Here is a 16,625-nt window from a genome sequence, read left to right as displayed (position 1 = left end):
AATTAAATGGTGTGCATACTGGGGCAGTTTAGTTTGGGGATATCTATGTTTTGACTTTAAACCGTGAGTGTTTGTGATCACAGAAGTCAAACAGGTAATTATGATCATTAAACACTGATCACTGGATTTTGTTGTAACCCTCAGTTCTTTCTTTGCTTGTGTTTTGCTGAGTGTTTTCCGTTTTTTCATTGTCTCCTTCCTTCCTTTTTTTTGAAAGTGTAGTCCCTCGTGTGGCTTTCGGGGTTTTAATGTTTACTTGCCTCATTATCCACTTTCTTTTAATATCATCTCTGTAAGTAGTTGATCTTCTTCTTTTACTGCTGACCTGTTTCAGTGATTTCTTCTGAACTAAATCCACACTGTTTGTGCACAATCAGAGGATCTGTTCTGGCAATCTCTTTTCTGCATGGCCCTGATCCTGCAGTCATCCAGCAGACAAAGATTTTTCTCTTTATACATATTGTCAGTAAAGCTTGTGTTTTAAGTTAACTGTTTATTGTAATACGGATCAGACATGTTACTTAAGCCTGGTTACGTTTTCATTATGATACAAATTCTTTTACTTTCATTTTTTGTGTGTTTTTTATTATTACTTCAGAGGAGTGAGTTGCATTAGCCACATCTGTGGTCTCCTCAGTTTCTGTTGTGACGTTCTGTTACTGGATGACTATTCAAGGCCAAAGAGGCCCATGTTTCCTGGAAACAGCTGTGACCAGCTCATGATGACATAGAGGCTGCGGTTCAGTTTAATAAATTGCTTCTCTAAAATCTGAGCATACATTTAATGGAAATCAGCAAAATTTTAAAAAAGGTGAGACGGCTCCAACATTCACGACAATGCGTGAATCCCTCTGCTCTAATTAAGCAAGGTCAGCGGCTCCGTTTGAATAAATGTGATGCTGAAGAAGAAAGCAATCGCTCTAAAGTCTGATTAATTTGTCGGTCATTCAGTGTCCGTGCTTATGCATCTGTGTGTGTGTTTGACAAACAGAGAGGCGACGTGAGGGTGGGTTTTGTGGAAAAAGAGAAGCAGCTATATGCAGAAAGGAAGACAAAGCTAGACACATGACAGTAACACAGAGAGGAAGTCTGCATGTGTGATAGACATGATACAAAGTGAACCACTTGAAGTAACTGCGACACAGATAACAGAGCACACATCTTCACTTCTGCCTCTGACCGACTGAAGCACACCTCAGCTCTGAGAGATCAGTTCAGGAACTGCAGGTAAGGACTCTGAATTTTGTCTGGATTTGTCAGATGAGACTCTTACTTGATATTTCCCACTTATGACTAAAATTTGTACATTTACTGTGGAGTTTTTACATACTTTTTTCTTACATCATCCACATTTTTAAAAAGAAAAAACCTGGTAGGGTTTCCTTATTAGGGAAGCGCTTGAGCTGTATATATTTGATTGAACTTATGATAGGCTGGTGGTTGTGATTCATACTAGACTAAAAAGGGGAAAGATGTTATGATAATATAAAGACCATACCCATAAAGAAAATTATTACAGATTTGATCGCACATTAGATGCTACAGGTTTAGCAGGCAGAACATTTTTGAACATTTATCAATACATCCATTCATTTTATTAACCACTAATTCAGTGCAGGGTTGGGAGGTAACCTACCTCAGCTGACAATGAGGGAAAGGTGGGGTACTCCCTGGACAGGACCCCAGTCTATCACAGGGATAATACAAATACATAAACGTTTACACTGACAATCAATTTATAATAATCAGTTAATCTAATGTATACGTCTTTAGACTGTGGGTAGAGTGATAGAGTACCCGGAAAAAAACCCATGCATTACAAATACTTCAGAAAACACCAACACCACAAACACAGTTAGTGACCTAGATGAGAGGAGGCTGTAAATCAGGCGTGAGCAATTAGTTTTCCCAAGAGGTCACATGATAAATTGTGACTGTTGTGGAGGGTGGCTTTAATAATGTGCCTATTTTATAAGCTGTGCAAGAATTTTGGTATGGAAAACACTGGTGTTTCAAAAATAACATGCAGAAACAGCAGCTTTCTAGTTATTATACAATGTTTTTGTGCATGGACAGTATCTTCTATGAAATTTCACAATGACTGTTTTATACATACAGAATGTTATTAGGAAATGCTACCACAAAAGACATCTAAGATTATGTCAACATATTGTATATGTGTAATCATGACTTCTACAAACCACAAATTCAGGTTCCCTATATGTTACATTTAAACACAGAGACACGGGGCAGAGAGTTCCGGTCTTTTTTTTGTGTGTGTTAAAGCTGCTCAAAAAAATCTGTTGTCTGTTTCTGTGATATAGTCAAAATAATTCAGTACTTTAAATCTTTATTAGATTCAGGTTATTTCATGATTTTACCACCATATTTCGATATTTCAGACTGTAAACTTGTGCATTTAATTTAACTTAAAAAACTGCACAGTGAACAGCTGTACCAGCAACAACTCGTAACCTCACAGCCACAGCAGGCTGCTGCTGCTGCTGCTAGCATCAACTGTGGAGAAGTGAGGAAGAGACATGAAATTAATGTGGTGAGAAAAACGATGGAGGAGCATAACTAGGAACGGTGGAACAAAGACATAACCCAACAACAACTGCACCAACCTGATTAAAACTTGTTTCAATATCTATAATCAATCAAAATGAAATACATACATAATATGCACATGCATGATATATCAAGGTGGGCAACCTGGAGCAAAAGTGCCAGGGCTGATTTTTTTTGTCCTGGTCCGGCCCGGCTCACATCTGAAACTCTTTGTGGTCATTTGCTGTTCAAAGAGCCAGCCAAAGTTCAGGGGAAAAGATGGCATACCTTTTCACTTCCTTGTAAAATATTCAGACTTTAAAACCTGCCAGAGATTTATATTTAATACAGTTCATCAAAACCTTTCTCAAACTTCATGTGATTGACATATATTTGAAATGAATTGACTCTACAAGTTTTCTCTATCAGTTACTTCTGTAGAAACTATGAAAGCAAATAATTATCAGGTAACAAAATACCTTAACGCAACAGTCTCACAAACTGGAACAAATCCCTGTTATAATGATATATTCTTTTTATTGTTGCTTTCTTCTTTTATTTTTATTTCTGAAAAAAAAAATGAAAGTAATGTTCACATTTCCACTCCTGATAAACTGAAGCCTGCACACAAATGGAAAACAGCTGATTTTAGTTTTGATTCTGTGTTGTGTATAATTAAAGAGCTTATTACAGGTAAAAAAAAAAAAAATGTTTGATTTGTGACCGTAATGTGATCACTGTAATTACATTTAGTACAATAATGTGATGCATGTGTGAGTTTTTTCAGCAATACAGAAAAAATTGACATTTTTACTTTTTGTTGATGACGGATTTGCATTGAAGCTCTCAGTTCCTTCTTATTATATTAATTATAGCTGATGGCAGAAGAGAAAAGGTACTAAATTCTGTAGTTTCCACATGAGTACAAAAGTCTGACTGTGCTTAGTTTCACTGCAATCCATCCTGTACAGCAGGAGAATAACTGACCAAACAAAAGAGTAATGTTTCTGTCTGTAGATCAAAGCTAAAAGCTTTAATAGGTCCTTGTCACACGGCTGTGGGACTGTGCTAACAAACCGAGGGCTTCGCCATCTCCAAAGGCAAATAGAAGGCTCATTAGCTCCTAAAAGCCTAAATGTATTGCACATGCACTCACATGCAAGCTGGAGATCAGCTTCTTGTTCAAAAGACACTGTGCCATGTACAGTGAATGAAAACAAGAATAATGAGCATGACATTACACATAATCAGTCAGCATCCATTAAATGTTAGAAAAGTGAGAGATGGCAGATTTATGTGTTAGTTAGTGTTTAAAAAACATTAGCATTAAGATGAGCTGTGACTCTCTGAGCCAAAACAAACAGTAACAGAAGCCTGAAACTGAAAACTGCCATCATTCATTTTATAACCATCTTTAAACCGAATGTGCAGCATTATCTAAGTTTTTAATCGCTTTCAGAGAGGTCCTGATAAGTCTTGTATCTTCTTTTTTGCATTTGCACATTATCTCATCATCTCCCATGTCAGAAACATCCTGTCTCAGAGTGATGCTAATAGACTAGTTCATGCATCTATTATCTCTGGTCTGGGCTACTATAATTCGTTATCATCAGGTTATCTTAAAAACTCCCTAAAAAGCCTTCAGTTGATCCAATAGAGCATGCTGCTTTAAGACTGCTGGTTTACTTGTAGTTCCTATGATATTTAACATTAGAACGTGAAGTCGGTCCTTCAGGTTTCAGGCTTCTCTTCTGAGGAACCACCTCCAAGTTTGGATTTTATCTTTGATAAAATTTGATTTGGGACTGTTGTTGTGATTTAGTGTTTTATAAATAAAATCTGAATTTAACTAAACTGAACCGAATCACATCCACAACACGTGGGTGAGAGAAACAGATAAAATGGATCTCACGTTCTATTCTCTGTCACAGTGAAGATAAAAATCAGTTTAATTGCTATAAATCAATAGAAATGTGCTGGTACATACAGGCAGGGTTTACTCTAAATATGTCGTTTTATTACCTCACTTTACATAAAAGCAGCTTTGTCCATGCTTCAGCACCCACCACACCCACAACTCAAGCTCTCAATCAGATGTAAGGAAACATTTTGTTAAAGCAAAGTGAATCTAAAAGGCAAAACAGGTTTTTTCACACTTCCTGTCAGTGTTTGATCTTATTTTTGCAGTTGTAGACACACAACGATTTGATGACTTCAATTCTATTTAAATGTTTTCTACAGTTCATTTACTCTACAGCCTGCCTCTTTGTCTGCATGCCTCAGATGTGAAACACCTCACACGTAAAGGAAATGACATTTAGAGCTTCTTTTCATCTCCTTTGTGTTTTGTGAAGTCTGTGGTCGGCTGCTGACTTTCCCGCTGGTAAACCACATCAAATGTGTGTCACCTATGTATGTAAAAGAGTCAGAAGTTTTTTTTCTATTATTTTCTTTATAATGTGGTCGTTACAGCCATTCACATTTAACAGGTTTTAGCAAGAATGTTAATTTAAAAAGAATTAAAAAAAAAAAAAGCCTGTTTACATGCTCTACAGCCATAAAAGTAACAGATGGTGTTGCATTCAAATCCTGTCTTAAAAGTTCTCAGAATTGCTGCAATTTTCTGCTGAACATCTGCAAGCATGTTATCAGATTAGTAGCCAACTTTCTGTTTAACACTTTAACTAATGAAAATGCATAAACAAAGATGTTTTTCTGAATAAAAAAGGGGCAATTCTTTGAAAAATTGGTAAATGGAAAGAAAACATCTATGCAGGAGTTTTGGATGGTAACAAAGACACTTCTCAGATTGTTTTCAGATTCTCAGATGAATTCTAAAACTATGTTTTACTTGACTTGATTTTGCCCGTTGTTTAAACTAAAATAAGCTATCTATCTGTGAAGGTATGGAGTGGAGAGGACCTAATGTGGGAAATGTGGAAAACAGGCAGGTTCAAGATGTTTCCAGGAATGAGAAAAAACATAACAAAGGAAAAAGGCCACAAACCAAAAAGTGAATCCAAACAGACACAAAGTATACTACAAATGTCTTGACAAAGGGCCCAGAGAAGACAAGAAGACATAAAATATGAAGAATGAACTAACACAGGGGGAGGCACAAAAGGACAACAGATAAGACCAGTGACAGACAAAGACAAAACAAAAACATGCAGAAGTGAAAGTCCCTATATAAACAGATGGTGTTAAATGGGAATCAAACCAGAGAATCACAGTCATTCCTAGGAAAACCATAAAGTCAAAAACTGGAATCAATGACATGACAAGAAATATAATTCACTGTTAAAATAACCAAGAAATCGATACAGGAATCAACAAATTTGACAAATACAAAAAAATCGAAACACTAAAGCTCTAAGACCATAACAGTATTTCATATACTAACACAATCTCACAGCAGTTTTTCAAAACTCAACTATAAGTTATTGACTCACGTTTCCGCACAAAATGATTGAGTGGGTTTAGACAACTATGACGACTTTTTTTTTTATTATTACAAAACTTCATTTTCTTCAGTCTTTTGGTTGCCATGGTGACGCATCTCCTCAGGTCTCTCAGACCACATACATGATGCAGCCACAAAAGATCCTCCAATTCATTTCAAAGTTATGTTGAGTGTAATGAAATGAAATGATTAATGTGCATGAACACGTACTGGACCGAGACGGTGTTTTTAATTTTCTTTCTGACCATCCTTACTGGCACACTGTTAGAAGAGCAGAGAATAGAATTCAACTTTATTGTCATGTCACAAGTACAAGGCAACAAAATGCAGTTTGCATCCATCCAGAAAGTGATTTAGCAATAATATAGATAGATTAGAGATTATGGATCTATTATAGTTATGTTACAATGTACACGGTGTGAAGGTATGTTATGAATATACTACAACTAATATACTATAACTATAAGTATGTACAGGATATAGCTGTTAAGAGTGTACAAGCTATGAACAGGTTCTATGTATGGTTAAAAATATGAAAACTATACCGATTGCAGATATACAATTGTGAGTATAAATAAACAGTTGTAAAACTATAATTATTGTATTGTACAGTATGATTGTCTATGCAGCATGTTACACTATATATTAAATGTTAATGAGTGTGAATGCTTTAAAGCACTGGTAGAAATCTGTGTTTTTTTTTAGCATTTGTATCTGTTTCCTCCACAGACTGATGACACACTTCTTGACTCACGTTATCTCTTGAGTTTAAAAAGGTCAGGTGACGCCTCCTCTGATCTAGGCCATTGCATTTTTTGGTTCGTCCTCTGGACCAACTTTTTTTTAACGCAGCGTAGCGAGTCATGCCCAGCCCATTTAAAAACACTGTCCTGTCGCATTTTCATCTAATGTTTTTCCGTCATTAGTTCTTTTTTTTTTTTTTTTTTTTTTAAAGGTTTTTTAGTTTAGTCTCAGAAAGTTGATTTTGTTCATCTGGACGTAGCTTTGTCAGTGAGACAAATGCTACATTTTGCAGCCCACTCACATTATCATCATGGCCCCGATTAGGCCACAGCCCACACTTTCGACATTGCTGCATTAGGGGAATTTCTTCAAATCTACCACAAATGTGCAGTTAAATTTCAGGATAAACAGCCTCAGAGCCACTCTGAGCCCAAAAAACAAGATTTTGTCCAGGACTGGACAAATTAACTATTTAAACTTTCATCCAAATGTCCAAAAGGATAAAATGTTGAACTGTTTTGTAGACAAAGACAATGGTTATGCAAGAACACGTCTGGTCATCATTTAGTCCCACAATTTAAAAACAGAAAGAGCAATTCGGAGCTTTTTTCATGCTTTGTCAGAAGCTAAATTAGTGTAATTACTTCGTGGAACCTTAATTTCTTCCTTCGAAGACTTCATTGCCAGCTGTATGATAAACAAGTCTAGGCATGGATGTAAAATGCAGTTTATCTGGTTGACAGAGACATTCAAACACAAGGCAGTGTTTTTATTGTGTTTTGTTTTTTTTAATCTGTGGTTGAAGTAGGCTGTGCACTCACTGCAGTGCCATGTTCATTTCCCCTTGCAGTCGCTTTGCTTCTCTAAACAGCAGAAACCACGTTTGTGCTCGACAGCTGGGCTCTTTTTCTTTAAAGCTCAACAGTATTTGCTTCCAGTGGTAAGATCACTTTTTCATTTATGACCTCCTGAAACATATTTTATCTAATAAGGCTTTGTTAACATCTGGTGCTGCACATAGCTTTATGCTTGCTGTGGCCACCACAGTTGGATTGTTTTGTCGGCACCTTTACTATAGCTGAGCTAAATCAAACTTATCTAAACTAACTCGGGTCTTTGAGGGTTCCACATATTTATTCTAAAAGAAACTCAGTCTTCTTATTAGACTCATGCTAATTTTGAGTTTAGACTTTTTTTGGCCCTTTAAACTCTCACGACCAGACCTTTTGTCCTCGAGTGACTCCTAAACATGTGCAGTGAGTGTTTTGAAAAATGTGATTCTCTAATACTTGTGAAAATTGTGCTGATACAGGAGTAACATCTTATAACCACTGTTAAAAAATAATATGACACATTTTTCAAGTTTAAATGGCAGAACAGCAAAAAAGCTTAATCTGAATACCTCAGATTGATGCTCCTAGCACACAGCTGCAGTACCAGCATACCAGTTGTATGCAGTAAGGTGTCTGTAGAGTAGTATATAAGTATAGTATAGTATAGTATATAAAGACTCCTCACACACCACGAAAGCCACTTGGTATCATTTCTGGAGTTTTCTGAGCAGGTCAGGCGATTTTTTTCCACTTGCATGGGAGGTCTGTGGAAAGTGTTTGAAGTGGCTGAAATATTTTTAGCATGTAACAAAAGAGTTAGCAACACCACACTGCATTAGTGCACATATAGAGAAGCCTCTAAAATATTAGCTGACCAAGAACTTTCAGGAAGGAAATAAGACATGTTTCTGAAACATTTCACCTAGAACTGTAAGTGAGAAGTGTAAACGCGATTGTCAGATAATCTTATGTTACGGGGTAAAAGACAATGACTGACCTGTTTTGAGTGTTAAAATACACACACTGAGTAATGTAACAGTTTCTGATGAACGCTGGATATGAAAAAAGTGTGATACATGTCCATATCTGATCTTTGATATGTGTCTATTTAACATGTGCATCATGCATTGTATAACTGTTGTCCTTATGACTGTCAAAATCTACTTATTAGACTAATATATGTATACATTTGTCTATGTGGCTTTTATTCTGTTTTTCATTATTTTCCTTCTTATACTGTATAATCGTGCAAGCTCATCTTTAATATGACTTCAAATACAGTTGTCTCTGTATATATACAAGTAACCTGTGTCATGATAAGCAGTGTTGAGAGGACTGAAAAGCAAGACAAGCACACAGCCAAAAAACAAAAACCTTTTTTTAGTTAAAGGGAAACACAGGCATCCATAAAACACACAGGAGCTAAACTTATACTTTGGAAAAACTCAGGAGCCAACCAGAGCAGAGCCTTAGGCTGTTCCAGAAAGAGAGTTTACTTCAACTCTGAGTCAGTTACAGCGTTACAGACTCTGTGAACTTCTAACTGGATAGTTTCTCTCTGAGTTTCTCTCTGATTCCTTCCTTCCTGCTGCTCCTGTCGCTGTCAAAGTTCAGAGCAAGGTGAATTATACTGCAGAAGTTGTTCCTGAAATCCCGGTTAAATGTGGGTTTTTTTTTTTTTTACATTGACATCTCCATGGTAAATAAAAAAAAGTAAGTGTGTTAAACTGAGTTAAATCTTCAGGGCAGTTTCCTTCCACTGGAACTGAAAACTCTAAGGTGGTGATTAAACTCAGTTTGTTCAGTCTGCTTCCTGGTATAGGGACTAAAAAAGCCAGGAGGTGAAAACAGGGCAGACAGTCACAGAGGAAATAAACTGAAAACAAGACAAAAAACAAAACCAACTACCAAAGTAAAACAGGAAGTGAGCAGACAAGCAAACACTTACTGAAAAAAAGAGAAGACAGTTAAACACAGAAAAAGAAATATTAAAGATTAAAACTCACCTATTAGGAGAACACGAGTATAATGTATAAAAGATTTGGTAGGTTAATTGGTGATTCTACATTTCTTATTGATATGAATAACATCTCTCTGTTAGCCTTGTGACAGAAAGACGATGTGTCCAGGGTGTACCCCACCTCTCAGCCTGTAGCAGCTGGAACAGGCTCCAGCTGCCCCGTGATCGTCAATAAAACAGGGGTCCAAAACTAAAAAGCAAACCAAAACCCAGGGACCTGCAGAGCCATGTGAGACCATGAAACTGCCCTAAACATGTTTCCTGCTCTTAGACGTTATGATGTCAGCAAGGTCATATGTGTTCCCAAGCCTAATTGTAAACACATACAGTCAGGCATTTGTGGGCTCCACCAATCAGAAGAAAGTTGGCCTATAGGTAGAGTCTGTGTATCTATATTAGTTTTTAAATACAGACGCTTGTGTTTTCTTCCCCTATTTCTGTTGAATTACACAATAACTAACATGCCTGACATTTTGGCCCTTTTCTGTTCTCTCTATTCCAGCCACACAATGTTTCCAAATACTTCTCTGCCCACCCACACACTCAAGTCTTCTAAGGATGACCAGGCGGTGGACATTGATGCCATCATGGACAATGTCAGCATCATCCTGTACACGCTGACTGTTGTACTCGGCATCACAGGGAACTCTGTGGTGATCTGGGTGGCTGGATTCAAACTTAAGGTAGATATGGAGTGTATAATATATTTGAAATAATGAATTATTTTAGTTTATTATTTTATAGCTCCCTATAAGTCAGCATCAGTAACAATGCAATTGCAATGCAAGTTGACATCATGGCTCACACAACCTTTTTTTCATGTAACCCTTCAAAACAGGCAAAACTCTTGCAGCATATTAGGAAATCAACTTAAGTCCCAAAACGTTTATGTCCAAGTGTATCATAGCTAAAGAAACAAGAGTCTGGCAAAGGGTTAACAAGAGAGGTGATGATCAGCGAGCAGAAGCTCGGCTCTGTAAAGAGAAAGAGCACTACAGATGTGACGACTGTCTTGAGAGTGTCGATGGAGAAGTACAGAGACAGTCAGAAGTAGTTCTGTGTCTTTGTGGATTTAGACAAAGCTTATGATCCATGAGAGGAACTGTGATACTGTATGAGGAAGTCAGGAATGGTGGAGAAGTATGTGTGGGTTATGCAGGACAGAAGAACAGTGAGACGGTGGTAGGATGTGTGGTAAGAGTTACAGATGGCTTCAAGGCTTGGTGGGTGGATGGGATTACATCAGGAATCGGCTCTGAGCCCCTTTTCGTTTGAAGTAGTGCTGGACAGGCTAAAAGATGAGGCCAGACAGGAGTCTCTGTGGACTACAGTGTAACATTGTGATCATAGTTAGAGCAAGTGAGCCTGGAGAGGTGGAGGTATGCTCTGGAGAGATGTGGAATGAAAGTCACTAGAATCAACACCAAATACATGTGTGTGAATGAGAGGGAGACAGATAGAAAGGTGGACATACAGGGAGTCGAGATAGTGAAGGCAGATGAGTTTAAATACCTGTGGTCAACTATCCAAACTAACAAGACAGGTATAGAAAGGAAAACAGGCAGTGGGGATTGGATGGAGTGTCAGTGTCAGGGAGATTTGTAACATAAGGATAGCAGCAAGGATGAAGATGATATTTACAAGAGAAGGTTTGGTGAGAAATGGTGAGAAATGCTATGATGAATGGTTTGAAGACAACGACATTAACAAAAAGACAGGAGGCTGAGTTGGAGGTGGAAGAGCTGAAGATGCCAGGATTTTTAATGGGAGTGATCAGAATGGACAAGATTGAAAAATTAGTACATTAGAGGGACAGCTGGGGTTGAGCAGTTTGGAGGCAAAGTAGGGAAAGAGGACGAAAAGAGGAAAACCACAAAGGAGGTTCATGGATGGCAAATTGTTGTGATGAATCCTAAAGGAATCTGTGGATCTGTAAGAAGAAGAAATTAGGAGGATCAGCTAATTACTCACGACACATTAAGCCTGACTGGTGGTTTGTTGCTTCTAAATGTGGATAGTGTGGCTACAAATAATAATGTTTAATTACCAGCTTTGAATGTGGTCAGTCCACTGAGTGCTGATAGTCAATTGTTGTTGTTGCAAACATATCCATCCACTCTGCCTGACCCAACGGGACATGGTTATCACTTTTCTCAGAGGTACTTACTTTAACCTGCAGAACAGCACTAGTAATGGGTGGTTACCAATACAAAGGCCAAGCTGTTTCCAGGTAATAATACTGGATTGCATTTATATAGCGATTTTCTAGACACTCAAAGCACTTTACAATTCCACTATTCATTCACACACTGGTGGAGGCAAGTTACAGCTGTAGCCACAGCTGCCCTGGGGCAGACTGACAGAAGCGAGGCTGCCATATTGCGCCATCGGCCCCTCTGGCCAACACCAGTAGGCAGTAGGTGAAGTGTCTTGCCCAAGGACACAACGACCAAGACAGACAGAGCTGGGGATCGAACCAGCAACCTTCCAGTTAAAGTTGAGCTTCCCAACCCCCTGAACCATGGTCGCCCCATAAAAATAGCAAAGGAGGGTGCATACTACTGCTGTACAAATGATAATGGCAATTCAGTGCCATCAAAATCAGGTTACATCCTTCATGTAAATAATGGCTTTGGTTTTCTTTATGTTCCTGTTGTCATTGTTGTTTTATTTTCTTCTTCATCCACAGCCAAAGGTCACCAACGTGTGGCTGGTGAATCTGGCGATAGCAGACCTGATCTTCTGCTTCACACGAGTTTTCTCTCTCACTAAGAAGCTCTTCTTTGAGCACTGGCCTTTCGGCCTCTTCGTCTGCAAGTTCAACGGCTTCTTCAAATATGCCAACATGTTCTGCTCTGTCTTCCTGCTGGCTGTGATCAGTCTGGATCGAGTGCTCTGCATCTGGCAGCCTGTCTTCACAAAGCGTCGACGCACGTTGTGGGTAGCGAGGATGGTGGCAGTCTGCGTCTGGATTGCAGCGATCCTCTTCAGCATCCCCTACTTCATCCATCGCCAAGTCTACATAGGCAAGAAGAACCTGAGTAAGTGCTCTGTGGATCCGAAGGAGAAGGCAGAGGGATACAACAGCACTAAAGTTGCTCTCTACTCCATCCGCTTCCTGTGCGGCTTCATATTTCCATTCATGGTGATTCTGGTCTGTTACATGCTGGCTGGGGTGGGAATCCGACGCACCCGCCTGTCAGGGAAGTCCCGCCCCCTGCGTATACTAGCATGTTTGGTCATTGCCTTCTTCCTGTGCTGGGCACCTTACCACTGCCTCCTACTGGTGAAGATGGTGGACAATAATAATGCAGTGGTGAAAATCTGGTACCCTGTAGCAAAGGGTGTTGCCTACTTTAACAGCTGTGTGAACCCGTTGTTGTACTTCTGCATGGGGCTAGAAGTAAGGGGGCGATTCAGGCAGAGTCTGATGGGTGTTTATAAAAGAGCTCTGGCAGATGATGTTGACGGACAGACAACTCACTCCAACGATCGCTCTTTGGACGAAACCTCGGTGTCAAAGCACAGCACTCTCATAGTGGCAGGATCGGGTCAGACAGCAGTGAGTGTTTAAGTTTAAGTCCCGCCCCAATTGATCCTGAAGCTTACAGGACATATTTCAACCTATCACAGTATCATCATTATATGATTTGTACAATGATAATGAAATAAATAGAAAGTCTTCACCTATGATTGGATTGATGTACAGTGGCTCCATAAAAAAGGGGCTGTGAAGTGTTAGCATCCACCTTAACCTGGATTAGCTGGGTTGATGTTTCATGAGAGAGCATAAGGACGTCTCAAACTGACACCTCTCTGTGATATCAAAGTACCACAAGATTATGGTTTTACTATCCACAACAACGTAGAGACTAACAAATAAATATAAATAGGTAAGTTTATGTGGATAAAATAATTCAGCAAAACAGAAAAATTGATGTTTAGATTAGACAAGAGGGTAGCGTGCTAATAATCAGCTAATGCTAACAAGCTTGAATAGCTAGGATCATACACTGACACAGATGCCTGTCAGACAACTTGGACAGTTTCTTTTTTTCATATTTGTTTTTTAAATGACAACAAAGAGAAGAAGGTCTACTGTTGTCCACTGATATGTATATTTCTTGTTAATAACTGTAACATTTATGTAACTAAAGCCATTACTAGCAATCAACCACCAATCAAAGGGTTATTTATCTATTTCTCTAAATTTCTATCAGTAAAGTGTGAAAGTAAGGCGTGAAGTATAAAGATCTAAAACATGACAAGTACTAGAATAATCTAAATGCCACTCCTCTTTTGTTCTTTAGTTACACTCAAGGTTTTTCCACTAACATATACGCATAATAGCTGATCTGTACCTATATGGTTTTGAGGAGGACTTCTATGACTCCAGATTAGTGTACTTAAAAAATAATAAAGATGGTGACTTTGTACTTGATTTCTGCATAGTGGGCAAAAACATTTAAAACAACTAATGTTGTAACTCAAGTTGTGACTCTCCTTCTTTCATTTTTTCCTTCTCAAACCAGATTTTATTTCCTAGTGGTGCATTTAAAAAATTCCACAATGTGAGCAAGTCATTTCTGAAAATATTTATTTTTAAGAAAAAGCTTTTGTACAGTAGACACAATGTGTTGTAGATATATTGCAAAGCTGTTTTACTTTTCATGTGATTCAAAGTGGGCAGCATCTGGTATGGTAGCGCTGTGGTCTCACTCACAGGCCTTTCTGTGTGGAGTTCGCTTGTTTTCCCCGTGATTGCATGGGTTCTCTCTGGGTACTCTGGGGTCCTTCCACAGTCCACAGAAATGCAGTTACTGGTGTTAGGTTAACTGGTGACTCTAAATTGCCCATAGATGTGAGTGTGTCCGTAGTGAGTGTGTGAGTGTGTCCTGACACAGGTTGGCAACCTGTCCAGGGTGCATTCAGCCTTTCACCCTATGGTAGCTGGAAGAGGTCCCAGCCCCCCCACCACCCTGATAAGAATGAGCGGAAGAGAATGGATGGCTAGATGTTTAAAAGTTTCTTTTAAACATTTTTGAGTTGTGTTTTTGAACATGTGATTGAAGTAACAGAAGAAAAGTGGAACTGTGACGAAGCAGAGGGAAGTGAGACGATTAAAAAGAAAGTCAATAATAGCTTTAGTCACGACTCTGTCTTGTGCACAGAGGTAATTCTGAAAGTTAGATGAATGGAAACTGTACAGTGTTGTTGCCCACAGCTTGCAATATGTGGTTTTTGTTTTTGTCTTTTTTTTTACCATGAGAAATGCATCAAAAGTATTTCACCCATCCTGTGTGTATCTTACTGTTACTTAAGAGGGAGAGTGGGCTGAGACTTTTATGGCAGTCAAATATTATGAACATGGAATCTGGTTAATATCAATCCATAGCAACCAGCTCATAAAACACAGCTCCAGAGTATTTACTCAGCTGCTTACACATCACTTGGATACCTCTGTGTACAATAAAACTGTTTATCTGAAACCTGCTGTTCCTTATGTTTAATAACATTTCTGCCATAAAAACATCGTAAAAGCTACACATTAGAGTAGCTGCAATGATGTGCACAGTGGTTTTTGTAAATAACTGAAGTATAAGATATGACTTTGTAAATAGCACTGTATATGGGATTATATTGATAAAGGTTCATTTTGAAGTGTCATTGTACAAAGGTCTGGAATATGTCTGTGCTTTAAGAAACACAGTGTTCATTAAAAACTGAAAAATAAAAGTGCTTTGGTGTTTTATGTTTACAATAAACAGCTCAACTACTAATGAAATCCTTCTGACATTCAGTGTAAATGACGCAGGGCGCAGACAGTAATGTTCAAGCTGGATTAAATGGAGGGAGATATTTCTCTTTGACATAGAGCAGCAGACTTTTACAGATTTGCCATTGAATTTCCACAACCATAACCTTAACCATACTGAAGCTAACATGCACAGACAATAACACTGACATTCAGCTTATAAGCTATATTTTATACCTTTGTGGAGTTTAACAACATCAGTGTTCTTGTCTGAGGATACGTAGGGTAAGATGTAAAATGAGATGATGTAAGACTAAGACTGAAATACTTCACCATATGACCTGGTCCTTTGGCTTTTGTCATCATGAAGATAAGCTGGGGGTTATCAGACTCTTCTACTGTGTTGAACTGTCAGTTATGAATTCTGGAAGGCGGTGTAATGTAAAAACTTTTATTTGGTCCTTTGTCAGTTACATTTCTTAAAGAACAGATCACTACTCAAACTGAACAAAAGTGGCACTTTTTAGTTTGCTTCAAGTAAATCTCTCAATGAGCAACTTGGCTTTCTGTCTTTGCAAATGAAGCTGAGCTCTAGATGCCCACCAGCCTCATTGTGGTTAAACAAGTTGGCTAAATCAAAACAAAACTACGCATTAACAACTATCTTGCCTTCAAAAAGAAAGCTATAATACGTATTATAATAAGTGAAAATGAGAAACGAGATGGGGGGGAAAAAAGCAAAGAGGATGTGATCTGATTATTTCTGTGAAACTGCTGTTCAAAAGAAGCTTTCAGAAGAAGAGGAAGCTGTTATTAAGAAGGAAATTATTACACTGTCCTCATTTTGGATATTTCTTGTCTGCTACACTCACTGAAGCAGACTTTGAAGCCATATGTTACAGTGGCTGGTGTCTCCTTAGATATAATGCACTTGCACATACTGCCACCTGTGTATAAAGCAGTAGATTACAGTTTCTGAACACAGTCACAGTTGTTATGTGTAACCAAAAGTAAAATGTTAAATGTGTTTGGAGTACCTCTGACTTGGTAACAGTAGGAAAACCAAAATTTTGATATTGATGCCAATATTGTTATTTGGGGTGAAGGCTGTCACACAAAGTGGTTCACATTTTAAGGAGGAAGGAGGAAAATGTTCTACTTCTACTCGTAACAAATCCTTTAAGGTATTTTGGATTTTTTACCAATGGTTTAATATCGTTTGCTCGTTGGATGTTGTTCATGGAGTACATGGAGTGGGGT

At 38.3% G+C, this 16,625-nt stretch overlaps 1 protein-coding gene across 2 annotated transcripts; it reads left to right on the top strand.

Annotated features, from left to right (window-relative positions):
- Window positions 1-1,113: 1,113 nt before the first annotated feature.
- Window positions 1,114-15,332, top strand: LOC116324204 (C3a anaphylatoxin chemotactic receptor-like). 2 transcript variants are annotated; one of them, XM_031744778.2, is made up of 3 exons: window positions 1,114-1,227; window positions 10,113-10,293; window positions 12,300-15,332. In XM_031744778.2, exons 2-3 carry the CDS (start codon window positions 10,120-10,122, stop codon window positions 13,182-13,184), a joined length of 1,059 nt encoding a protein of 352 aa, XP_031600638.2. In that variant the 5' UTR covers window positions 1,114-1,227; window positions 10,113-10,119; the 3' UTR covers window positions 13,185-15,332. The 2 variants fall into 2 exon arrangements, with proteins under 2 accessions (XP_031600638.2, XP_031600639.2); XM_031744779.2 differs by lacking the exon at window positions 1,114-1,227 and adding an exon at window positions 7,429-7,697.
- Window positions 15,333-16,625: the final 1,293 nt, after the last annotated feature.

This window comes from Oreochromis aureus, linkage group 22 (assembly GCF_013358895.1).
Source record: "Oreochromis aureus strain Israel breed Guangdong linkage group 22, ZZ_aureus, whole genome shotgun sequence".
NCBI classification, from domain to species: domain Eukaryota; kingdom Metazoa; phylum Chordata; class Actinopteri; order Cichliformes; family Cichlidae; genus Oreochromis; species Oreochromis aureus.
Note: the sequence above shows the minus strand (reverse complement) of the source record. Positions and strands in the feature narration are given on the sequence as shown.